Source organism: Stegodyphus dumicola, chromosome 5 (assembly GCF_044657685.1).
Source record: "Stegodyphus dumicola isolate Sdum_Otavi_A_Nest chromosome 5, ASM4465768v1".
Classification (NCBI taxonomy): Eukaryota; Metazoa; Arthropoda; class Arachnida; order Araneae; family Eresidae; genus Stegodyphus; species Stegodyphus dumicola.
Genome location: NC_140772.1, coordinates 61,398,839 through 61,426,749, shown reverse-complemented (window position 1 = coordinate 61,426,749; position 27,911 = coordinate 61,398,839). Strand labels below are relative to the sequence as shown.

The window sequence follows — 27,911 nt, the reverse complement described above, 5'->3', positions numbered from 1 at the left end:
GCACCTGCATCCTTCCCTCTTCCCACATTTCCTTGTTCCAATTATGTTCGCCATAGCCAATGCACCGTGCTCGCATCCATGTGGGTATCAGCCGTTATCTGATGTAAGGACCAACCCGCCCTTCTCAGTCCAATCACCATACTCCTCGTAAAATCGTCTAATGAAGGCACTGCTGGAAGTGCCTTCGTTGACGGCGGCCTGGCATTCTCTCCTATTACACGTATCCTCCGGGACAAAAGCCAACTTTCTTTGATAATTTGTCTGGCAGAAATAACGACACAAATATTGCCCATTCTGCATGTTCCTTCCCTTATATCTTACTTCACGTGCGTCGGAGAGCTGCGCATTTCACATCATTCGCATAATTCAGTGACGTGCGTCTACTCTAAAATTTGCACAAATTTCTGACCACTCCTTCTTGGTGTTGCATTTTCAATGTCGAGCAGTGTATTAATCCCTTAATGAAGGGATGTGGACTATTTGAAATTTATAGTGGTGCTCTAAGGGAGCCAAATGTTATGGCAACCCTACTTTCATAGAACTCCTTTTGACGAAACGAGGAAGGCTGCTGATAGAATTTAAACACAGAAGGCATATTTTTTGCCATATAAAAATGTTTATATGAATGCTCATAGAGTTTAATTTAAAGATTAAACATATTGTACGTAAGTGCTTATGTAATAAATTATTATAAACACCATAAAGAATACAATTTTTGTACACTGAGATTATTAATTCACCACATGAGACAGGTTGCACACATTTGTGCTATTTGAAATTAAAAAGCTTGAGCAAAACTAAATGTCTCACTTGAGTTCCCTGGAAAATGGCTTTTGAAGTGATAAATGCTTGAAATTGAGTCTGTATGTGAATAGGGGTACAGTGACTTTAGGAATTGTAAAACCATATATCAAAATTGAAAGTTGACAGAGCTAAACTCCAACAATATTACAGAGCCCACTACATGAAATTTGTAGTGAACAGGAAGTTGATCGTGGTACAGTCTTCCTCTCGGTTGGTTTATTTAACGATGGCAAAGTATCTGAAAGCTATCTGCCTAAAGGGAAGAATGTCTTCAGAGGACTTTCTAAAGGAAACTGACTTGTATCCATATTATACACAAGGATAACCATGAAAACACTTATACAACCAGCCTGTTCACTAGGATTCAAAACCTGGACTAAAATCAGCATTCAATGACTTTACCACACAGCTGTTGGTAGGCCATCTTTGGGCTACTATGCTTCCATGAAGGATACATCAGATGTATAAGGATACTGAAGATTGGTAGGGCTTAAAATATCAGATTAAAGAAGTATAATGTCAGCAGCAGAGCTGTGGCAATGGTGCAGCTGCACTAAGTGGCAGAATTAAGGGGCAAAAAGTTTTACAAGTATGGGGTGGCAGAAAGCCTATTGCTGGCTTTAAACTAGTGCATATTTATGGCAAACTAAATAAAAACAACTTTATCAAACAATATGCGGAAAAGTATCACAAGCTAAAATGATTTCACCAGCATTAGTATCTCATATTTTCACAGAAGCTTTGTAGAAGATAGAAGTTTATGTCCAGCTAATCCCTTATTGCTTGATGCAGTATTAATTAAATGAAGATTTGATGATTTAGGTAAAAGATTTCTATCTGAAATAACAGTAAATAGCAATATATGAATTATAAATTTCAACCAGAAATGAAATTGTTGTCAATACAATGAAAAGTCCATTCTTCCCATAATCCCAAAAATTCTAACATGCTCAACCATTGCTGAAATAAATGATTATTTTGTCCAGAATTACCCGGGAGTTATCATGAAAGGTAGAGTTTCATGCAGGAAAAGTGGAAATCCAGCATATTACTCCAAACAGGGTTGTAACTCAAACAGGAGAATGAAATACCCTGACTTTTCCAGGTGTGTTTCAAAAAGGCTATCTGCATAGTGTATGTTGGCTTTGCTGAGCACAAATTAATTATGGTACGACTTGAAAACACAAAAATTTGCCAGTTACATATGACTTTATATAATATATATGTAATGATATTTTTAAATCAATTGATTAAATTAAATTATAATTATATTGCTTAATAATGTATTGGTGATTCTCTACCTAAATTGCATCCCTGTTCCTAAATTTTGGTGAAATCCTTTCTTTATTATAAATTATATTAACCTGTTGGCATCCGCCAAATTGCCAAACTCATAAATTTGTCATATTACATAAAGTCCTTAAGAACACTCCTGATGAGAAGATAGCATCACCTCATGACTTCAATTAATATCGCTGATTGGATGAGCACCATGGCGCACAAATATCTATAAATAGGGTTTCTCCTTGAGGTACAGGAGAAATGCTTGTGAGATGGATGCTAAAATGAACGTATGAGATTCTACATTTCATATATATATATCTTCAAATAGGAGTTGTTTCCTCCTCTGAGGATTGATTTTAGAATCTGCCCAATCAAGATTTAAAAATGTCTTTACTGCAGACATTTTGCAGCTAAAGGAAGAAAGAAGTCTATTTAATGATGTTTTAAAACAAATTCAAATATTTTATATTTATTTAGCAGCATATATAAGTAAAACATTGTGCACTAAATTTCGTGATGGTGCATCATATTACTGCTGGAATTAGTTTCACAAGTATGCCAGAGAAAACTGCCTGAATTTTGAAAGTATTACTAACAATAAATAAATTTAGAAGAAAGAAGTTACATACGAATAATATTAATATTATAAAGTTCATTACGTAAGGATTAAAAACTGAATGACAAAAATTGATGGTATTTTGGTGAATATATACAGTAAATGGTTAGCCTAGATGATTGATTATTTTTTTATTTATTTTACTGCAAAATGACAAATAAGGCATTTAAGAAAGAAGAAAAAGGTTTAAAAGATTTTGTTTTATGAGAATGGGGAGAATTTACTTCCATTCACAACATGCCCTGCACATACGAATCTCTGGATTTTCGAGGTTACTGGAAACCAAAGATGATGGAAACTCATTTTGTCTTTTTTTCTAAAGACAATCTGTTTGGCTCTGAGAAAACTGGCTCCACACCAGCTGTCCGAATGGCATTCATGTGAGACACGACTCGCCAAGAAACAGATTGCTTCCAATATTGGTGCAAAAATCATTTTTTTTTTTTTTTTTTGGAATTGCAGTATGAAATTCCCCGACTTTTCCAGATTTTGACTAAAATATTTAAATTCTCTGATTTTTCCCTGACAAGGAAATTGCATGAAAGTGACCTGACCAACTTCAGAATGAGGAATTAATTTTGAAGACCATCTGCACATGAGAATATTGTGATTGTAACCAAGTCTGAGTGGGAAAGTTTATCTTACCAACCACAAAATCTCTCAAATTTCTAATTCTTCCCAGAACAGAAAAAGGTATTGTGTGGATGGCATTTCCTCATTGAAAGAGGCTGCTTTAGCAGTTACCTTAGCTGTTTAAGGACTTAATAAAAGTAGTAAGTACCAGTAGTCCCCCAAGATGGTGGATCACAACTGTTGTGATGAAGCAAGGGGATTACACAACAGAAAAACAAGCAGATACTGCCAGAAATAAAATTAACATTAGGAAAAAAATAGAATTAATTTTAAATTACCTGCGAACTTGTATGTTTTGAGTGGTTCCGAAGGTTGCCGTAAAAGGAAAATGGCTTCGACAGTAGTTTGCACAAAAGGAATTATTTGCAATTTTATTTGCTACTCTGATGATAAAAGCATGGCCCACAGTTTTAAATAGATTGAATAATTACACATGAAATATAATTTAAGAAATCAAATTAATGACTGATATAGAAACATCTATTTCAAAATGGAATTATAGTTAAAAAATTAATCTACTGTTTGTTACAGGCAAATAGCATTTAAGAGATCAAAGAGCCACTGATTTATGAACACCTAAATATGACTTCAAAACTATAAAAACCTAAATATGGCTAAGTAAAAATATAAATCACATCTTCCCTCTCCCTACCAAAATAAATAAATAAATGAATATTTATAAATGCATAAATGTAATGCGAGATACATAAATAATAACTAGAAATAATGAAATTTCTAATAAAGCATCTTTGCAACAAAACAAAATTCTGTGTTTTTCAGCCACAGGCATACGGTAACCTTGCCACTCACTCACAATATTTAAGTTTATATTTTTAACTTCTTTTTGAAAATTATATCTGCTAAAATCATTAAAAGATCTAATTTCTCACAAAAAATAGAGAGGTTTAATAAGTTTTGCATAATAAAACATATCAATGCACTTCTATAATTGGGTTAACAATACACATATTACTTATTAAGAAGTAAAAATGGAATCTTACCGAGAAAAATAAGGGTGATACAAACTATCTTTCGCTGTAAGTCTGTGGTTTGGATTCAATGTAAGCAGCTTTGAAAGCAAATCTTGAGCATCATTAGAACAATTATGGAGAACATTCTTTAAAAGGCGTTTAGGCCTAGAAGAATTCAAATTAAAACATAAAAATGGAAACATGCACAGCTTCATATACGGAAATTTTACACATATATTACAATTAAAAAAAAGTTTATTTTGTAAAATGCAACTATAGTCAGTTATTTTAGCAAATGCCTGGGGAAAGCATGTTTTTTTTTTTTTTTTAAACAGACATATTAATACAGCATACAACTCCCTAAACATAATTACACAGAAAATAATTTTTAAAAATAGCAACATATTTCAGTCATTAATACCCCTCAACAGCAACATAAAATCTTTAACAAATGTTATATCTTTAAAGAAAGACTAAATTTCTACTAATATATATATCTTCATAAAAGTTACTCAGAACAAAATAACTTTGAACAAAATCCAATTTAAAAAAACTAAAAAAGGTTAAACATAATGAAAGTTAGGGAAAACAAACTAACTACAGGACTATTTTAGACAGTAAATTACTTATTATACTTACTTATACTCTGAAAGTGAATTTATATTACATTTAATGCAATAGAATATTAAAAGCAGTAACACATTTTTGCCTGCTTGCATTAAATATTTGACAAAAATTAAATGAAAAAAAAAATTAGTTAATTTTTTAATTTACTCTGTTTTTAATCATCACAGAATCAAAGGATTAAAGGAAATGACCATACTTGTTTGCAGCTCTCCCCAATACAAAAGCAGCATAACCACTACATAAACTGTCAATATCTGAAATTAAGCATAAATTACAATTATCAATTCCATTAACTAAAATAATGTCACATCATTTTATTAAAATTTGAAAATAAAATAAGTAGAAAATAACAATTAAATGTTTTGTTTTATATATCTTGAATGGAAGCAAAGTAAAAAATATGGTCAAAATGATAAAATATTCTTTAATATTCTTGTTTTTGATACTTATTTTTTAAATTAATTATGCAAGTTACACATAAATTTTTTTTTTAAAAAGATAACCCCTGAACATCGAATTTTATTAAAACATTATAATTTTACATATTTTATTACATAAATATGAACTAAAGAAAGGCACTAATGTGAATCTTAAGACATTGGTTTTCTCAAAAGAATAATCAAATTCATATACATATATAAAAATTTTTGATATTTCAAAAAAAAGTGTAACTCCCATAAAAAATTCATTAATCCAAAATATTAAATATAAAAATACCCACCATCCCTTAGCAACAAATACCGTCTTTGGTATGTAATACATATCACAGTTACTTACTGTATACAGAACATAATCTGTGATGGACGATAACCAACCCATATATTGTACTCCTAATATTCATTTTTAGAATGATTCCATAGAAGTCACAAAATTTCAATTTATATATTTCAAACTTCAAGTATGTCATACATAAGAAGAATACACTAAGAAACATTTTACAGTGTCTCTCAGAAATTCAGCATATGATGTAAATTCTCAAATAGAAAGTGATCAACATAATAGACAAATATCACATGATGTGTTGAAAAGCGAATTGCTTTCCTAAAAAAATTAACTGTGAAAGAAAGGTTAAATACAAAAGGGATTCACAGTCCAAGAGCTATAAATAGGTGCTTCTTTGCTAAACCAAAAGAAGCATGAGACAACTTGACCTAGGCTATTAAAAGCCTTTCATATGGCATTAATCCCTCAACCTTTGGAGATTATTCATGGGAGAACCACCACCACAGTCCTGGGCAGCAAATAAGAAAAAATGTCAATGTCAAATATCCTGGGAAACAAATAAGAACAATTTCAGAGTCATGAAAAGCAAGACAAAGGCAATCAAGCCTCAATTGGTTGTCTATAAAGAGAATGAACAGCACAAAGTCAGCATCTATCCTCAAGTGTGGACCAATGGAGACTAAAACCCCGAGGACAAACTTTGTGTCATCAAACATGCAGGGACACCACAGCCTGAGTCAGACTTAGCAGTACTAGTACATTCCCTGCCAAGCCTGAATGGACCACCAAAAGAGTCAGTGGTTCTAGTCCTGTAAAGATAATCTATTTACCCTAAGAGTTGCATTTATCAAAGTACAAATCTTAGTCAGAATGCCAAGAGTTGCTCTCCAGTTGACCTGTAGGGAGGGAGTGCCTATAGGGTTTCCCAACAGGGGGTGGGGAAGAATTTGATAGTTTCAGAGGGATGAGGTCAGGTTTTATTTACATCTTAAGTATTTTGTTTTAGCTTATGAAATAAAAAGCTACTTTTGCTCAAGTTTTGGTATTTATCAATTTTTCAATACTTTTTCTTGTTTAATTCATAAAACACATTAAAAAATAATCTAAATTTAAATAAATGTACATGCATTTTCTAAGTTTTGGAAAGGGGAGGATGATGATCTAGTAACAGTGAAAGGTAAGCACCGGACAAAAAAGGTTAAGAATCCCTGATCTATAGCATATAACTTGAAAAGAATCATAATGGTCCAATGTACTTCATGAACAAGATAAGATTTACTCTAGAACCAGGCTATAAATGCATAAGAATCTGGAGAGAATAAAGAACATAAAATCCAATTTTTTTGATAAAATCACTGAGCATTACATTTTTAGTCATAGTAGTGTATTACTATGACTAAAAATACTGACTGTAGTACTTTCAGTCATAGTAGTGTAAGGTTTCTTTAATTAGAATAACCAGCTATTTTATGTTTTGAATTTGTGCTTTATATTTCTCTTTCCATTTTCCCATCAGAATACAAATAAATTAGCATGTATTTAAAGGGAGGTTTTTGAGGCTGTTAAGTCACAGCATGTTTGCTTCAAGACCACATTGCTAGGTTTGCTACTTTAGATAAATGTTCCTGTCTTCAGCCTTGTATTATATTTCCATATAGTTGAATTCCCACCTGTGAAGTTCGAAGCCAACTTTGCATGTAATCGTTCTGTGTAGTCTTTGGCTAATAGTTGTTTAAATTTAGTTTTACATTTGATTTACCACCTTGAGTTTCTCGCCATAAATGCTGGCAGATTTATAAGCACCCTGACTGCCTTCTTTTCATCTTTTACTTTACATTTACGAATAAAAAGGTTCTTATACAATCTTCTAAAGCTTCTGCTCTTATTTTAGACTTAGTAATAAGTCGCTGACATCTACATAGAGTTAAACACTTTGTATATTAGAAAAGATAGTCAAATTCTACAGCAGTATCTGTTTAATTTGGAGAAGAGGATATTTCACACTGACTTGCAGGGGTACTATAATGGCAAAAAGGTACTGTGTGCATCCATCAACCCCTTCCTATTACTCTCCAAGAACTCCAAATGTCCTGCTTATTACAAGGCAGTTACTGCCCTCTGCTACATTCTGTCATATTATTAAAGGAATGAAATCTTAATATGAAGCTTGTGTCAAAGTAAGGATACATCATATTCTGCATAAAGTTAATGCATTTTCACAACATACTAAACTTTTTCTGAATGCATTAAGTTTTGACAGCTACTAATCTATTTAAATATATTTCCTTTTTATTTTCTTATTATATTCTAATAAAACAAAGAATTAACTAAGTTATTATAAATAACTCAGATAGCTATCTTCTCATTAAATTTGGAATCAATCAAACCTTATACTTTTATGTTAAATTTATTACATGTTTAAACTTTGGAAGAGAGTGGAGAGTATTAATGCTAAATATAATAATTTAAGATCTGCAATGAAGGAATTCTCACCTGCCTGAGAAGGATGAGGCAAAGCAGCCATTATTCTTTCAACCTGATTAAGAGTTGAAGTTCCTGGAAAAAGAGGCTTCCCACCAATAATTTCCCCCATTATGCAACCAACACTCCAAACATCAACACCTTTTGTATAACTGTGGAAGAAAATAATACTTTAAGACAAAAATAATAAATATATCAACGGTTTTTAAAAATTATTAGTTTCAAGCATTTTAAAGGCAATTTTAATAACAATAATAATTTAATGATTTTAAAAACATTAATAACATAATAATTTAAAAACATAATAATTTAATAATTTTAAAAACATTCAGAGTGAAATTATTGGACTGTTACACAATAATATAAAGTCTTATATTATAAAACAAGTTCAAAAAGCTAAATAATATTCCTTTTTTTTATTGCACTCCCAATATGAGAAAAGTTGAGCAAATGACATTTGTAGTAAGATATGTTTCCATTAATCAATCAGAAGCGAGATTTAAATGTAACGTTAATGAATATTTTCTGGGTTTTCTTCCTATTGAAAGATCTACTGGTAAAAAATTATCTCAAGTTTTATTAGAAGAGCTGGAGAAAAATGGATTAAAATTAGAAAATACGAGATGTCAATGTTACGGCAATGGTTCAAATATGAGATGCAATAAACTGGGAGTATAACCAAGAATTAAAACTTTAAATCCCAGAGCATTTTACGTACCTTGCAGCAGCCATTCATAAAACTTAGTAGTTCACGATATGGAAAAATCCTACTAGGAGGCAGCGGAATATTTTAATATAGTTCAAAAGCTATATAGATTTTTTGCATCTTCAACTTTTCTTCAGTGGGCCATATTAAGAAAACATTATAACTCTTATATTAAAATCAGTGAGTGATACTTGTTGGGAAAAGTTGTCTAGATTCCCTAAAACCTTTACACTTCAAAATAGAAAATATTCATGATGCTTTATTAGGTATTTATGAAAATGTAGAAATGGATATTATGATTCAAGATGAGTCTATTGGTTTATTGATCGTGATAAAGCAATTTAAGTTCTATGTTTGATCACCATTTAGTATAGAATTTTGTATCATAGTAATCAGATACATAAGCTAAACAAAATATTTGAATTATTATTAATTACATTAAGAATTAAAATTTTATCTTCTTTTATACTGAGAAAGGAAGACTCACTTTCTTGTGTGTTGTTTAACTTGGAACTGGAAAAGACCCTGCCAGAGTCTTGAACAAACCCAAGTGGAATTATTCAACTGCTAGCTTTTGCTGATGACACATATCATTGAAAGGTTTAAATGGACTGTTGTAGAGGCATTTTTCTCACTTGAATACGCAGCAGGGAAGATGGGTTTAACCATCAATGACAATGAGACAAAATTTATGATGGTAACAACAAACAAACAAAAAAACAAAACAAAAAAAAAAAAAAAAAAAAAAAAAAAAAAAAAAAAACATGGATATACCTCTTTTAAAGATCAACAATTTTACTTTTGAGACTGTTAAACAATTTAGATATCGGAGTATAATGATTTCAAGCTTCAATAATATTAAAATCAAAATTAGAACAGGATAGTTATGGCCAACAGATGTTTTTATACACTTAGAAACCAACTTAAATCCAAAATAAGTTGGTAAGACCTGTGGTCCTGTATGGAAGCAAATCCTCAACATTTAACAAGACAGAGGAAAACCTATTGCTGATATTTTAAAGAAAAATTCAAAGGAAGATTTTTGGACTGGTGAGGTAAAATAAATTGTGGAGGATATTACATAACCATGAAATCTATAGGAAAATATAATGAATCTGATATAGTCAAAATTGTAAAACCATCTCATATTAGATGGTTAAGCCATATTTATACAGGGTTCATACAGATTTCTGCATGTGGAAATTAAGTACTCTTAAGGACCATCAATAAAAAACTAAGACCTGTAAGAAAATAGAAACTGAATAAACTAAAGCAATTGTCTACATCCAAACTTTACTTTTGTAATTTGTAAGAATAAAATAAATCTGCAAGTAGGATGCATTATTATCAAACATAATCTAATATTTAACTTAGTTATAAAAGAAATTCAAGAATAAAACCAACTTCATAATTTTTTTTTCAGGTAATTAGCATTAAATTATGAAATTTCTTAAAACATTTCTATTTTACACTTATAACAGTCTCACATATTTTAAAGAAGATTAGTGACTTTTTATTTGAATTTTACTAACAGTTAGCTTTATATTGATTCTTTGAACTATGCTTCATTTTGTCACGCATTCACTTAGTCCATATATGCTGAATAAATATGAAATAATATAAGATCAAGGCCGGTACCAGAGCCAGTGCAGCAGAACTTTGTAGAATTTAATGTAGCACCAAGCAACAAAATTTAGTGATGGTTAAAAGTTTTAGAATTTAGGGCAGGCACTGAGGTGTGTATGGTGCACTAAAATATAAGATGAGCTTTTCTTTAAATTGTCGGTTTTCTTTTCTTTGCTTGCTTTAAAGCTTTTAAAGCTTCTGTCTAATAGAAAGATAAGCGTGTTAAGAAAAAGACATTTGGTATCAAAAGGAGAAAATTCAAATAATTTTGTTTTCATTGTTCTTCCAAAAATTCTCCTCAACGTAAGAAATTCATTAAAAAATTTCTACAAAACACATTATTTTACGTTTAAACACCATGAAGACATTTTTCATTTCGACACATTTTTCTGGAACTTGAGGTTTATAAATCTTGCTTTCAAATACTTCTAAGCCCTCTGAGGTGAAGTCTAAAATCTGAAAGTAAGAGCAAAATACCAGAAGATAAAAATAAATTAAACTGAAAGCTTTTAGATTTTATATTATGCCCAAAGGGGTGTTTTTTTTTAATGTTTTGTGTGTTACCTTTATTTACTAAATATAATATTCTTTGCACTTAAACCACAAAATTCAATTCAATAGCAATATAACAAAAAACTTTAAAAAGAGCATATCTTTAGAACTGCCAATACACAGTCTTGAAGCACTAGAGACAATCTAACATAAGAATATTATCGTTTTATAAAGAATGAGGAAAAACTAACCTATCCATATATTAGAAATCAAAAGACCTGTTTATAATAATAACATTTTACATTTGTTAGATGAAATAATATTACATTAACAGAGATGTAAAATACCTAGTCAGAGAAAAGTAAGTTTTAGGAATAAGGATTTTTAAAATAATATGTTTGAGAATCAGCTGAAGGGAGGCTTTTTTTGCATTAATTTTTTTTAATATGAAAAATGATAAAGTATTAAGTTCAAAGTGCATTTTAATTTCTGTTGAATAACTTTTAATCTGTATTGCTTTTTTTCAAGAGGTTTTCTTTTAGCAGTAACTACAATTGTAATTTTTGCATTCTTTGTTATCAGAATTTATTGAAGTTTTCCTTTCAATTATATGAGACACATCAATCAATAAATTAATAAATCAACTAATAAATTAGAGCTTGCAATTATGCAAGCTCTAATTTATTGGTTGATGTGTCTAATTTATCGGTTGTTGTATCAATTACTGCATGTTAATTTACTACAGGCAATTATTTATAGTATTAAATCATTAACTAAACAAATTTCATTTTAAAAATAACCAAGAAAGCGCAAGATATGAAATATTAAATTTACATAACAATAAGTTTATATAACTGAAACAAATTTCAATAAACATGAAAATTTCATACATCAGATAGATGCACAGGTACAGTACCAAGGAAGAAAAAATACAGGTACATTTTTATGAAAGTGCATTAAATGAAAGTCATTTTGAAAAAAGGGTAGCACCTCTTTTATTCCTCTTGTTTATCCTTTAAAACCATTACTGATTATTTGCTTTTGAAATTTGCTAAAAATTATTTAATACTTCAGTTCAAATGAAATATAAATTTGTAAAACAAAAATTTACATGGTTTCTATATTTCTGAATGATTTTTAAAGTGTTAGTAAATTTTTCATTATACAGTACAAAGTCTGTAATTCGGACGTCCATAATCCAGAATGATCTATAATCCGGACTTCAAAGTTACAAACTTTATGCCCATGCACAAACGCATGCACGTTTAATGTATAACGGACGGTATAAGCTAGGCTAAAATTATCTAAGGCATTTCAGTTAATGTTGCAGATTGCACTGTTCCTTAATCTTCTAATTGGATTTTCCTTAATCTTCTAATTGGATAATTCCTTAATCTTCTAATAATTTGCAGATTGTTAGAACAATCTTATAAAAATTAAGCTTGAACTTTCGATTATGTCAAAAAGAGTTTCCAATTCTGGAGCTGCCAAAGGATCTACAAAGCAAAAGCATGTTTCGATGCCCATTAAACAAAAAGTGGAATTGTTGCAAAAAATGGATAAAGGTCCATCTCAAAATTATGCAAGAAGTATAGCATTGGAAAGACCACTATATGTGACACAAGAAAAAGGAACTTTTTGAATATTTTGTGGAAGCACCTTAAACAACTTACATTGAAAGAAATGTTTAATAAAGTAAACAAATAAATATTAAGCTTTTTTTTTTTTTTTTTTTTTTTGTAAATTTTGATACCCTTTAGATCATAATTGTTCTTTATTTCATATTTTTAATTGTATAATTTCTACATGCCATCTTACCAGATTTAAATTGATGATCTATAATACAGAAAAACCCCTAATCCAGAATTGCCGAAGTCCCGACGAGTCCGGATTACGGAATTTGTACTGTAATATCTACTTTTATATAAAACCCACGTAGTGAAATCTTTTAGCAAAGTAATAAACTGCATTAATTTATGAACAAGTTTTCTTGTTTTAGCTCATTTAGTAAATTATGGAAAAAAGAGCGGATGGTCTTTTTGAATACTTTAAAAATATAACTGCATTTAATACCTATTCTATTTTATCCTTGCATAATTAAATGCCCAGATTTATCAAAATGACATGCGTTTAAAACAATGCTAATCATAATGTACATATATTTACAGAAAAAATATGGTACCAAAAATATGTATGTATAAGTATACAGTCAAAAGTCGTTAATCCGGACTCGTCGGGACTTCGGCGATTCCGGATTATCGATTTTTCCGGATTACAGATCATCAGTTTAAATCTGGTAAAATGGCATGCAGAAATTATAAAAGTAAAAATATGAAACCGTAATTTACGAAATGAAGAACAATTGTGATGTAAAGGGTATCAAAATTTACAAAAAAAAGCTTAATATTTATTTGTTTACTTTATTAAACATTTCTTTCAATGTAAGTTGTATCAGTTGCTTCGTTTTTTATGTGATAATACATTCTCTTTAATTCTATAAACAGACATAATTTCTTGTTCAGTTACAAAGTTCCCTGTTCAAGTCCTATAATTGCTGTGTCCGACTAATTTGTCAATCGAAATTTTTTTGTTTTCAATAACCTATGTCACTTTCTTCGCTATCGGAAGCGAATTATAATGACGAGGCATTTGATTTAAATCATATCAAAGACAGAGTACATCGAGATGAAATGCTACATTGAGTAAGCAATTATAAGCCAAATAAAATAAAAACATCTGCCCTTAAGATAAGGATAGTGCTGACAAATCAACTTCCAATTCATTGCACGCCTGGCCGGTGTTAAAGATAAACAAAGTTTAGATAAACAAACGTTTAAGTTTAGATAAACAAAGAATATGCCTTTATCCATTTTTTGTTTAATGGACTCCGAAAGATACTTTCGCTTCGTATATCCTTTACATATTAGTAAATATATATCGGAAATTCTATTTGACATAATCGAAAGTTCAAGCTTACTTTTATAAAATTGCTCTAACAGTCTGCAAAAAATAATAATCCGGATCCAACTCGAAGATTAAGAAACAACGCAATCTGCAACATTAACTGAAATAGATAATTAGATAATTTTAGCTTAGCTTATCCCGTCCGTTATACATTAAATGCGCATTCGTAAACGTATTTTGCGCACGTGCACACGCAAATTCGCAGCGGTAAAGGTCTTACGCGCATGCGTCAACGCGACGCATGCGCAGAAAGTTTGTAGCTTTGAGGTCCGGATTATAGATCATTTCGGATTATGGGTGTCCGAATTAACGACTTTTGACTGTATATACAGTGTGAAAATATACATAGGTTTTATGGAAAATGCTCCTATAAATGCAATAAAAAAGTAGTTGGATATTTACGTAAATTTTAACAGAACATTCATGTTATGCATCATAAAGAATAGAGCAGATTTGCTTAAATTTTACCAAAATTATGCATATACGCAAAGGAAAAAATAAGGTAGATTTATATAAATTAATTTATGCACATAAAAGAATTAAGTAAATTTTTATTAAAAATATACACTTATGTGAAGTAAAAATTTGGATAAACTTGCATAAATACAATAAATATATGTAAGGCTTTATCAATAATATGTGTAAATACTTGAAATATATGAAAATTATACATACAATTATGAATAAAGCTCAACTAATCTCATGAATATACCTTAATTTTACATATATTTTGTGCTTATTGAAGCATAAAAATATACATGAATATTTACTATTTTTTTTCTGGACACTATGATATTTTCACGTTTAGGTTTTATATATTTTACACAAAAGGTAATTCATAAATCGCATGTATTTTTTGCCTGCAATTTACAAATTCATGCTGTTTGAGTAAGTATTATCCTGTTGACTGTAAAACTGTTACCAGGCAGCATGATTTAGCTCCATATATGGATTAATGTGATGTAACACACTTATGACATCTGTGCTTTTGTTTGATATAACCCAATTAATTCTGGATAAGCTACCTTTTGTTTTCATGAACAAGGATCTAAATGAACTGTTATTGTTGTATTTTTTCCCTTGCATTTTTTGGGGAAAAAAAGGATTAAAATTTTGGACGTGCTTTTTACAGAACAGCAAGCAGTGGATTATTCTCAAAACTATAGGATCCTAAAAAGTGTATGCGAACAGACATGACACAGTCAGTTGAATAAGGCTGACAAAACAATATTACAGTGGAACAATTACTTATAGGAAGTTTATATTCATAGCATTCTAAATACAACTTCCAGTAAAACCAGATAGCCTAACGAAATAGTAGAAATGAAAGAAAGTCATTTTGTTAAGTGCAGAATTGAAGCAGGTTAAATACTGATTGTTTATTAAACAAAAAGGCATTAGTTCCTTCAAAATTTCATAGTAAATAATGGCTCAACTTTAGTGAACTTTCTGCCAATTCTCATGGTTCGATGATATCCAGTTTCCACAGTAGATTAAGGACCTAATTTTTTCTATCCAGGTGACTAAAGCCGTCTAATCTAAACATGTCGAAAAAGGGAAATACTTTTCAAGATTTCTGACAAATACCAACAGTTTTCAAACATTCAAAACTATTGGTATTTCATTTTTTACAATATTAACCACAGTAGCATGACTGCCTTTATTCAGTCACGAGATTTTTTATCACTTGGTACACATTAACTTATAATTTAAAATATTTTGCTTTCTTACTTTCTTTAATGATGTAAATATCATAGTAGTGATTGGAAGTTTATGAAACAGAGACTAAAATAAGCGATTATACAAATTTAGCTGGTAAATTTTGTTAAAATACAGGTCTTTATGAACAGATACAAAAGCCATGCCACTTAGGGGATTAAGCTTCTTAAGAAGCAAAAAATTTGAGTTAATTTCATACTTTAAAAATAAATAAAATGAGATGAACTGGCAATGTACTGCTCATAATCTCTTCAAATGACATTCAAATGGCATAATTATTACATCACCTGGATCAACCTCATTCAATTGTAAAAATCTGCAAAATGGCACTTGCATGCTCAGCAAAAATTTGATGGTCAGTTAATTGTTTGCCCTCTTAGGTTTCTATTGCCCTTTTCTTTAAGGTTACTCAAGTTAAACAAGAACTTAAAGGAAGAAATCAATTTGTCTATATTCCTAGCATCAAATATAATCAAATTTATCTTTCTTCAGAGGCTCTAACAGTTGAAAATCTATCCATGACTGGTTAGTGCAATAGCAAAAATGCCATCATTAAAACAACTGCTATAAAAGACTAAAAAGGAAGATTGAGATTTCACTAAACATCACAGTGCTAATCACGAATTTGAACTTAAAATAGGATTGAAGCAATAAAAGCAGTTTTTAAAAATGTCTTTAAATTGATCTGTGGCATCATTATTAGTAATACTGAAATTACGAAGTCATCTACTAAGATACAAGTTGAAAATGACCACGAAAAACACAAAAATGGGACTTTTTATACAATGAATCTGGTTCCAGGCATACATTATGGACTGCTCCCAAAAGAAAATAAATGAACAATGGAACACAGAATATATAGTAATAACTAATGAAATTACATTAATTTAAGCTAATTACTAGAAAAAGGTCAAACAAAACAGTATCTTATACTATACAAGGCAAGAAATGGGTTATAGTTCCATGGCCAGAAATATCGTATTTCTATCCTTAGCCAAAGCACAGCACTCTGAAATATTTTTAAATATTCAAACAATATTCACCTTCTTTAATACATTTAGAGCAAGCTCCGTTCAATTTTAAAATGGACTGTCCATGCAGTAACTGTTTTCATCTTATGATTTGCTTGTGGAATTCGGGTGCATGGACTCTGACTTGCTAAGCAATAATAGTGAACACCATCAAGAAAATAGAGATATCTAATACTCTTGAGTGTTATGAAGCTCATTGCTTGTGGGAGGATAGGTAGAACAGTGACAATGGTGATGACCAGCAAGCTTTAGCAGCGTTTAAATTAGCAGTGGGAAATAATAAGTGAGGGCAAGATTCAAGAAACAGAGAAGTAGAAATGAAGATATCTTATTAATTAGTGTAATGTTAATATTACTGTGTATTCTTGTTAAAATACAGGTTTTTTTTAAATAAATAATATTGTGATAGTTACCTGTAGTTTATTCATGAATCTTTTTCATTTATTTTGTTATTACTGTTACCATGTCCATTGGAAATTAAACTTTATTGTATGAAAATCGAGACTGGAAAACTCTCAATTTTCATACAATAAAATTAGTTAAAAAAAGGGAGGGAAATACATAAGTAAATATAGTATTTGCAGTTCTAGAACAAATTTATCACTCACTGGAGTGGCAACTGAAAGTTTCTGTTTGATTGCTCAGTGATATACAAGTCTTCATCAGCACGTAATCTGAGAGACTTCTATAAAAGACAGTATCATTAAACATTACATTTACCCATACTTATTTTTTAAACTTAAGCCCAGGACTACAACTATTTCCATATATATATAAATATTATATTGATGCAAGCGGTGATTATCTCAAAATATATGCTGAAATCCCTTAAATAATGCTTTAGTTATTAATAAAAAACATGTGAATGGTTTTGATCCAGATGATGTGGAATTTTTACTTTAAGTGATTAAGTGAAAAAATTAGCATACTGTTTAGAGCCAAGGAGGATTTCTGGAGCTCTATACCATCGGGTAGCAACATATTCTGTTAAAGTAGGGTCAGAGGCATATTCACCACTCTGTTCTAGAGAACGTGCTAAACCAAAGTCAGCCAGCTTCAGTTCACACCTATTATTCATGAGTATATTAGACGGCTGAAAAAAATGAAAACAAAAATGGAATAATTTTCTGCATTACTCATCTTTAAATAGTATCTATATCTATTAATTTTAGAGAAAGAATTTTTCAAAAGGAAAATTTATAATCTTCCAAGAATTTTTGTGCATTATGCCACTGAAAATTGATCAGTAAATGTATAAAGAAAGAAATTTAGAACCAATTTTTCACAGAGACTGAAAATTGAAATTTAAATGAATTTCATAAAATCCTATAAATACAGAATAAGAATATTTTAAAATAAAAATTTTAAAATAAACCATCACAAGAAAAACCAAAAAAAAGAATATAAAAGAACAAGAAAGAAGAGGTATCCAATTAACTTCAATATAACATCGTCAGGAGGAGGTTTGTCAAATTTCAAAGATTGTTTTCAAAGTATAATTTTAATGCTTTCTACATATTAAGGGTAAGTTTTCATTTTTATTAACATTTCTTTTTAGAATAGAAAAAGTTTTTTTTTTTTAATTAGAAGATATTTTTAATGATTTTACTTTGTATGTTTGCCATATTTCTTTGCTTTGAGGAGGACAAGAATTTTTGAGTGAACCATTAAGATTAAAAAATATATTGAAATGGTTCATATGTTAATTCTGAATACAGAAAAGCAAGGATTTTGTTTTGGAAGGAGAACTGTAATTAAGTTTGACATAACTCTTCCTGACAATCTTATGTCGAGTTAATTGGATACCTCTTCTTTCTTGTTCTTTTAAACTCTTTTTTTGGTTTTTTTCATGATGGCTTACTTTAATCATATTAAAATATTCTTATTCTACATTTATGAAGTCCATCTGAATCTCAATTTTTAGTCTTTGTGAAAAATTGGTTCTAAATTTCCTTCTTTATACATAAACTCTTTTGTAAAAAAAATCGAAGCCCCAAGAAGGACTTTTACAATCCTAGTATGCAAAAACATCTTGATCAAACATGCAAATTATCAAAGTTTCAAGGCAAATGAACGGGAATTGCGATCACAGCATGTATTTCTAGTGCGCAGTTCACAAAGTATGAAACCAGTAACAGAGGGGGAAATTTATCTTTTTTTTTTTTTTTCTTTTTTCTTTTTTTTTTTTTTTTTTTTTGTTGCTGCCATTGTAATTTTGTAAAGAAGCAACTAAAGATGCCATTATGACGATATCAAAGACCTTACAGACAACTAAACAACTTCAAACGTGGTCGCATTGCAGGGTTGCATAAAACTGGGTGGTCATAGCCGTCACATGCAGTGTACAGACACTGCTGTGCAAAGATGTTGGCAGCAGTGGTTGCTACAAGGAAATTGCTTATGAAATGAAGGCTCTGGAAGGCCAAGGAGCACAAATGCAAGGCAAGATAGGATGACTGTTCACCAGGCCCGAAACCCAAACGGTATCGTTGTCGACTATTCAACGCACTACAGCCACGTCTATACCTCTCGTGGTACTGTCCACCATCTCACGGCGCTTGTCTGAGGCGGGGTTACACTCACAGAGGCATTTAAAACGTTTGCCTTTGACCCCACAACATTGGTGGAGTCGTCTGGAGTGGTGTCGCAGCCGATCATCCTACTATTAGACTAACATTGTATGGTGTTCAGCGATGAATCTCGCTTCACTCCTGAAGCAGATGACTACAGTATTCGTGTCTGGAAAGGACGGGACCAGCGGTCCCAATCAGCCTTTGTTTTACAAAGGCATATAGCTATAACCTCTGGTGTGATGATGTGGTGTGTTATGTCTTATGACAGCAGGTCATCTTTATTCATTCTCCATACATCTTTAACAGCTCAACGATATGTTCATACCATTCTGCGGTCGGTTGCATTACCCTTCATGGCACGTCATCTTGGACCATTTTCCAACAAGCTGATGCCAGGCCACATACCACTTGCATAACTCTGGACTGTCTCCATGCAGGTGATACTCTTCCTTGGCCAGCAAGGTCAGCAGACCTTTCACAAATCAAGCATGTCTGGGACACAGCAGGCCACCAAATTTGGGCACCACAAAATATCACAGATCTGGAGCGACAACTGATGAATGCCTCGCAGAATGTGTCGCAGGATGACATTAGGAACCTCTACCACTCCTTGCCTCGACGAATTCAAGCATGCAGTGCCACCAAGGGTGGTTCGACCAACTTCTAATTTCAGCACTCAATGGGTGATTGTGAGCCGTGAACAGGTACTATGACCTTGATTTTTTAATCATTTTATTATCTGTGTATGAGCTATACAGATATTCAATTTCTTCAAAAACAACCACTTCCTTTATGGTGCTTGAATTTTTTTTTTTTTTTTTTTTTCAAAAAAGTGTATATGTAAGATAAAATATAAAAGAAAATTTCTAACAAATTACGAACTTGATTGGCAATAATGCTTTTAGTTTGGCTATATCTCAGTCCTGGAATTTGCACTGCATCACTTATGTCATTAATTTCATTTCACCATCAAAAACTCACACAGAGGATTTCAACACCATACATACCTCAGTTGCTAATATGTAATCACTTTGCCCCCTTCCCTTGCATAACAATCATCTGTTCATTGCTTTGTAACTTTCAGCTATGATTTAAAAATGTATTATGTCTTATATAAAATTGTGGGGCACAGTGTTGTATCAATAAGAAAGATATGAGCTAAAAAATTATTCACCAAGAAATTAAATGATGCTACAGCTAAATTTATCAAGCTATATGTGCTTTCCAAAGTTTCAGTCATTCATATATATATATATATACTCGAAAGATGCCCCAGGGAAAAATGCGATAATCTTATAACAGAAGGAAATGAAACCAAATTTTTACATAACATGCCTTTATGTCTGAAAAATGAAAATGCATTAGAATAGGTACTGTAAGTGACCTCTTCCCACCTGTATACACAGTTCAACACAGTGTTGCATTTTCATGTATGTTGCTCCCAGATTACATGTGGTAGCGTGATGAAGCGTCATCCCACTTGTCAGGATATCGGAATTCAGGAAACACACGTTTATAGAATAGTGACAATCTGCATACAGTCATCGAGGAACCCTTTCATTCACAGAAGATGAGTATGCTTTGTGCATTACCACAGCTACACATCATCGGGCCAATTTTTTTACATTATTGTCATCACTGAAGTGTGCATTTTTTCATGAATTTGCGAACCAGTTGGATGATGAGGAGCTGACACTTGACTTACCAGCAAGATGGGGCAACATGCCGCACGCACATCTGTAGCAAATACGAACACAGTGGAATCACTTTTCCAGACTTGATCTCCCTCAAGTTTTTTCTATGAGGTCGTCTTAAAGGTAATACGCACAAGTACAAACCACGCACATTGACAATTTGCATCACAGTGTCCATCATAAAATCCAAAGAGTGATGCCCTACTGTGGTAGCAACATATGCAAACATGCAGTGCCATGTTTAACTGTGTGTACAGCAAGGGGAAGATCACTTCCAGCACCTATTCTAACATACTTTCATTTTTCAAACATAAAGGTATGTCGTGTAAAAACTTGGTTTCGTTTCCTTTTATTATAAGATTTTTATCACACTTTTATTAAGGCCTTTTTCGAGTGAGACACCCTGTATAATATAAATTATGTAGATAAATTTTTACTGTGCTCAGAGATTAATAGAGTTGTGTAGATTCATAAAAGGACATTCACAAGCAGATGTGACTAAAACAACACATTAATTTATTCTTCTGCATTCTTGATACATATCATCATCATTTTGAATATGATAAGCACCCCACAATTTTTCATACTGTATCACATTTTTTAGACAATGGACGACACACTATACAAAATGATGCAGTAGTATATATTAACACAGAGAGAAATGCATAAAGTAACTGCATTTCAACAAAAAGGTATTTATTGAGTTGATTTCTTTGTTTAAATTTTGAAAGGCGAATGGACAAGAAGTATCTGATTGCTACTCCTATATAATGATGCAATGTAGATTAATTTTAAGATGATGCAGGAAGGAAGAGAACACAGTGAAATTAAAATTAGAAGGACTATTGCTAAATTAAAAGTAATTTTCTTTCTTATTTTATAGCTCTCATATAAAAATATGTAACTCAAAATTATTAATTTTAATTTGCCAATAGTCCTTTTTATTTATCATTTTAATTTGACTAAATAAAGTTCTGTTCTAAAAATAGTAACTGCTTTAATAACTTTTTGTACTGCATCTTTCCATTTCATGTGTGTTCATGTAATCCTTTTGCACTGAGAGAGCTCATATCCAATCACAGCTCAAAATTTAAACAAACGAATACCATAATTTAAAACAAAGCTCAAAATTTAAACAAAGGAATCTATAAATACCACTATTATTGTTTGCACAGCCCTTTTCCCCCACTTTGCTAGCTGCAATGTGTGCTTCCTTCTCTCCTTTATCCAGTGTTTCAAGATATGCAAGATACACAAAATTGTGAGGTGCATTTCACACCCAAAATGATGTCTGATTGAGAATATGTAAAGAAGAATTAAACATTGAGAAATAAGTTGTGTTTTGTTTTGCTAGTTTTTTTTTTTTTTTTTTTTTTTTTTTTTTTTTTTTTTTTTTTGTTTTGCATATATTATCTACACAGCTATATCATTCTATCTATACCCCATAAAGAATCATCAAGTATCTGAATCATCAGTGCATATATATGCACTGATGAGTTAAAACATTTGACCATTCTCACGTTTTTCAATGAACTCCTCTGGATGATGTAGAGGGCAAATGATTAAGTGGGAATGATATTTAACTGTTGCTGGAGAAGGTAAGGAATCCTTCTTACACTTACTTTTGCAAGTGATGGGAAAGGCTTCTGATCTAAGCAAATTTGATAGAGGGCAGATAGTAATTGCCCCAAGACTCAGAACGAGCACCTTCAAAACTGCATGACTGGTAGGTTGTGCAACAATCTGCCATTCTTAGTATTTATACAAAGTGGATAAATGCCGGTAAAACCAGCAGTATACGCCAAGGTGTTGGACGTCCACGCAACATCAAAGAAAAAAGGATGTCAGAGATTATCCTGCTTAGTACAGCAAAATTGGCAACAAACAGTAGCTCAGCTACATGACAGCCCAATATAAGGCAGGTCCAAGTGTGTTTTGGAACACACAGTTCAGATTTGTCAGGGTATGCCATCTTCCAGGTGAACAGCTGCTCTCTTCTGTACAGCAGGTCATACACTGGCTGGTGATTGCATTATCGTGCTTTGAGGGATGTTCTCATGGGTAGCTTCAAGACCCGTACTTGTGATAGAACAAGCCATGAAAACTGCAGACTATTTGAACATAACTGCGGATCAGCTGCACCCTTACATGGTGTCGGTCTTTCCAACTGGAAATGGAATCTTCCAGCTGGAAAACGTCCCATGTCACAAGGCTCATATTGGCTTGGAGTGGTTTGAGGAGCATAAGGATGAATTCCATTTAATGTCCTGTCCACCTAATTCGCTGGAGCTTCAACCGATAGAGCACATTTGGGATGTCACAGAGTGGCAGTTCAAAGCTCAAACACCACCATGTGGGAATATTTCAATTTTATGTGTTCCCTGCTAAGACATTTGGAACAACCTGTCTCCAGTCATCTATCAAGAACTTGTGGCATCCATACCAAGGGTATTTGCAGCTGTTTTGCAGGCCAAAGGTGGTGCAACACATTACTGAGTAAGTCGGCATAGTGTTTTGGCTCTTCAGTCTATATAAATACTCACTAGAACTTTTTTTAAAAATTGAAACAACAATCACCAAAGGTTACAGTGAGTATTTCAATGATATGCAATATTTCACATGACTATTTCAATAGCTGAACGTTTTCAAAGAGAAAAATAATTAGACTTTTGCCTCATCCACCTTATTCACTTGATTTTGCTCCATGTGACTTTTTCCCTCAAATTAAAAATTAGTTTTATTAATAAAATCTTCCACCTTAGAGAAATGGTGATTTATATGGGAAAAAATAAAGAAAAAAATATAAAAAGGGAAGGTGAGAGGAAAGAGTACTTACATATTATCTCATCGACTGGCCAAGTAGTGCAATTTAGAGCTAATTATGGATGAACAGGTACTTTAGAATTCAGCAGTAGCAATTGGTGACCCCTGCTAAGCTCCCCTCTGTTGCTGAAATCTCTGCCAACAATTGATGGGATAATATGTAAGTACCAAGGAATGTTTCAAATTGTGGTTTTCTGAAGCTAAGAACTTACACAGGTTTCAGTAAATGTGGCTGAAATAATTTTATTCAGGTTTTGTATTTAATAATATTTTCAACATCCCTAACATTATTTATAAAAGCATCAAATTAATTGACTTGGATTGTAGAGGTGAAAAAGAGATTTTGATTTTTTTAAAAAAAATATTATATTTGAAACATTTAGTTCCTTCAAGAAATGGAAGCAAATAAAAAGAACTTACTTTAATATCTCTATGAATAACATTTGCAGAATGTATATATGCAATAGCTGAAAGCAACTGATAAATGATAAAACCATGTTTCCATTCCTCTTTCAGTGTTCCCTTTTTTATCATCTGATGAAGATCAGTTTCTAAGGGAGGGAGGAATAATAATCCTTTTACTCAAAAATTAAATACAGATTTCATTAAACTATAACTAAACCATTTAATAAAACTATAAACAAACTACAATTTTAAGTTAAGAAAATTTCCATATTTACCCATAAAATCAAATATTAAATAAATATCTTTATTGTTTTTGGCCTTCACAACTTTTAAAAGTGATATAATATTAGGATGATTCTGGAATTCTTGCAAATACCATATTTCCCGGAATGTACGCTGAAATCAAGCATTTATAATATCAAATAAGACATTCAAATACAAAATAAATATGAGTATTTGTTTTAAATTTAGAATTACAGCAAAGAAAAAAATTAATATATACCTGAGCATCTGTCCTATTTCTAAATGCATCATAGATTTTCTTCACAGCAACAGTCTTCCTGTTGACTTTATCAACTGCTTTCCATACTATCCCATATGCCTTAAAAGTAAAAAAATTAAATACATCAAAAATGTTAATATTTAAAGTTTAGAACATATATTTGAAAATTTTCAATTAATTTAAATCAAGCATTATTAAAAATTAAAATACTGTGCACTTAAAAATGTGTAATTGAAAATTAAATAGAACTTAAAACTTAAACAAGATTTATTTACAAGATACAGCAGTTTTGAAATAGTAAACAAAAAAGTAAAAATACCTAACAAAAAATTATAATAAATAAACATTCTGAAGTAGTAGAAATAAGAAGATACAGAAGAACTGCCATATTTTTTTGCACCAGCACCTAGGTGGTAGGATAACAATATATCAAAGAAATCCCCAGCCTCATTGAAAGGAAAAAGTTAAATTGTACTATTACATGATAGTTTTCAAAATAACATGCAATAAGTATAAAAAGTAATTCAATAATTATAAATTACAAAACATTCTTTTACTTTTAAAACTTAATTTAACAAACTATTTCCTAAAATATTTATTTAAATAACATATCAAAAAAACAAATGTTAAAAGCATTTTTAACTATTAATATCAATACAAATATGAGAAAAAATATAATTTAAATAGCATTTGCCTCTTAAATATTAAATTTAAGTTTATATGTACATGCAAATGAATAAGGAGAGAACAATTTAAAAGCTTATAGAATTATAATACAGGTATTAAAAAAAAAAAAAAAAAAAAAAAAAAACTCTAAATATAGCACAATTTTTAGGAAGCTGGTTATGATAAGCACATTTATTATCAGAAATAAAATGGACAAATTTTTAATAATCTATGAGAAAAAGTAAGATATAATTTATTATAATTTAAGCATGTTTTGTGTGAATCAATGATTCACTAAACAAATATTAAAATATCATACATTAATTATTACAATAAATATTATCAATTCTAAAATGTACAAATTTATTGAATTTCATATCACCTCAGAAGACTTTGTTTACACACACATAACAGATGATTTAAGATTAATCGATGCATTAAATTATACGACAAACATAATTAAAAGCCAGCCGACAATGCATCAGAAGAGTTAAGAACATAGAATGCAATTAAATTTAAACTGCTAATCAAAATTATACTTACACCTTTTCCGAGACGCTTAGAAACATCGTACATTTCGGCTACATACAGGTCAACGTCCCCCATACCGCCATCAGTTTCTGAGCAAAACTACATTACACTCAAAACAACACAAAAATTCACTCGGACTAAAAGCGATGGTGGCGACCTCTACCCACGGAAACCTGTAAAAGAAAAGATTAAAAAAAATGTTCTTTCAAAAATCCTGTATGAGGGTTTACGACCCGAGGTTTCTTGGAATGGCTGACTTAGTTAAAAAAAATAAAAACAAAGCTTTTTTCAAAAACCATATGATAACTCAAACTAGTTGTCTATAGGCTGCATGCGGCCCCCGAAGCAATTTTATGCTTCAGAAAAGACGTTTCAATTATGAATTGACGAACGTTTCATTTATGAAAGACGTTAAGTAAGCTCTTCCAAGCTCACTGGCAAAATTGCCGGAACATTCATAATGTTCTAATACGTAACCTAGCAAAGTCACTCCTGACAACGTCATATCAATGAGGAATATGCGTAATGCATTAATTGCAAATATAACGTCAAATAATGTTAAGTGTGATACCATTTTTTGCCCATTAACTGATAGATAATATGCTCGTCGTATCGCATAATATATATATATTACCAAATTATAGATCGTATCGAATAATAATTTACAATGTCATAAAAAAGTAAAATGTAATGTATAGCATAAATCATACGTGTACTGCAGAAATTTAGCTATAGCTGCCTTCTGAACACTTGTAGTGTATAAATGTTTACGCCCCAGCAGGTTAATCCTCACAAGCACATTCACACAATTGCCGGAGCAATTATAATGTTCCAATGCGCAGCTTTATGTAAAGTCATTCACAATGTAAACACAGATAGAACTTCTGTACAGTTTTATTTGTTAATGTATTACCCAGTAATGCCAAGTACAAAGTATAGTATACATGTAAATGTATAGCTCTCGTGAGGCTCCTCTCTAGCCAACTTTAGATAAGGGTGGACGTGGTGCTGTAATGATTAATCTTTACGGCAAAGGAACAGTGCCCAAGTCCACCGTCACTTATCACTTATCACTTATCAATTATGAATTAATTGATTCAAGTAATCAATTACGATTCAATTCAATTATGAATTGGTTTCAATTATGAATTGATTCAATTATGAATTCCAGAAAGACGTTTCAATTATGAATTGGTTGCAAAAACAACGTTACAAAGATGCAAAAATTTTAATTATTTGAAGTCCAAGTTTACATTATTTTCATTAATATTAAAAATTAATGTGAAAAATGCATCAAGAAAATCTGGAAGTAGAGCTAACTACTAATTTAAAATGTAATATAAATCTTCTTCAAAGATTTGGAGATACAGATTTTCGCAACTTTTACTCGTACTTATCAAAAAGTAAATCAGTTATGACTTTTTTCACTAAGAATAAATCTCTTTGTTCGTGAATCCATTCATGTGTGAACAGCTTTTCTTCACTGTTGAAAATTAATAAGGACAAAATCTGATTGACTGATGAGCATCTACAATTTACGATGAAGATAATTGCCAGTAATTATTCTTCTAAGCCACAAGCTTTATCAAAATCAAAACGCCATCGAGAGTCAAGGTGTAATAGAAGTTAATAATTATTTACATTCAAACACGTGTATTTTTATTTATGCGTCGAAGAAAAATTTAATAAATAATTGAAACAGTCTAAGTTGTTATTATTTATTTTCCGATTTTTGTCTTGCTCGGAAAATTTTCGCTGAAAAGTTACGAAAGTTTTTGTAACTTCTTTCAGGTTAAATTAAAGTAAGTTATTTTATGATTAATTAAACATGTTAGAACTGTTTTAAATAAACGTCAGTCGAAAAATTTCATATTAAACTGTCAAGTTATTTGAATTACAAAGTGTAATAAAAAAAAGGAATGTCTTGCAGCTACCAAATATTAGATTTCAGATAAATAAATATAAGCTCTTGAATTTTTCTCTTTATGATATTATTATGATTGTTTACGTATATTCTGAAAAATACTTAGTAGTCGAAAT

General features: G+C 31.1%; 1 protein-coding gene across 1 annotated transcript in view; it reads right to left on the bottom strand.

Moving 5' to 3' along the window:
* Nucleotides 1-26,017, bottom strand: part of LOC118182869 (extracellular signal-regulated kinase 2-like) — a 46,581-nt gene extending 20,564 nt beyond the window's left edge. Inside the window, exons 1-8 of the mRNA XM_035352258.2 lie at nt 25,884-26,017; nt 24,675-24,773; nt 24,448-24,568; nt 24,188-24,318; nt 17,607-17,770; nt 8,152-8,291; nt 5,132-5,189; nt 4,339-4,473 (exon numbers count right to left, since the gene is read on the bottom strand). Of these exons, the coding sequence (XP_035208149.1) occupies nt 4,339-4,473; nt 5,132-5,189; nt 8,152-8,291; nt 17,607-17,770; nt 24,188-24,318; nt 24,448-24,568; nt 24,675-24,773; nt 25,884-25,946 (911 nt within the window). The 5' untranslated portion in view covers nt 25,947-26,017. The remainder of the gene's footprint in view (nt 1-4,338; nt 4,474-5,131; nt 5,190-8,151; nt 8,292-17,606; nt 17,771-24,187; nt 24,319-24,447; nt 24,569-24,674; nt 24,774-25,883) is intronic.
* Nucleotides 26,018-27,911: the final 1,894 nt, after the last annotated feature.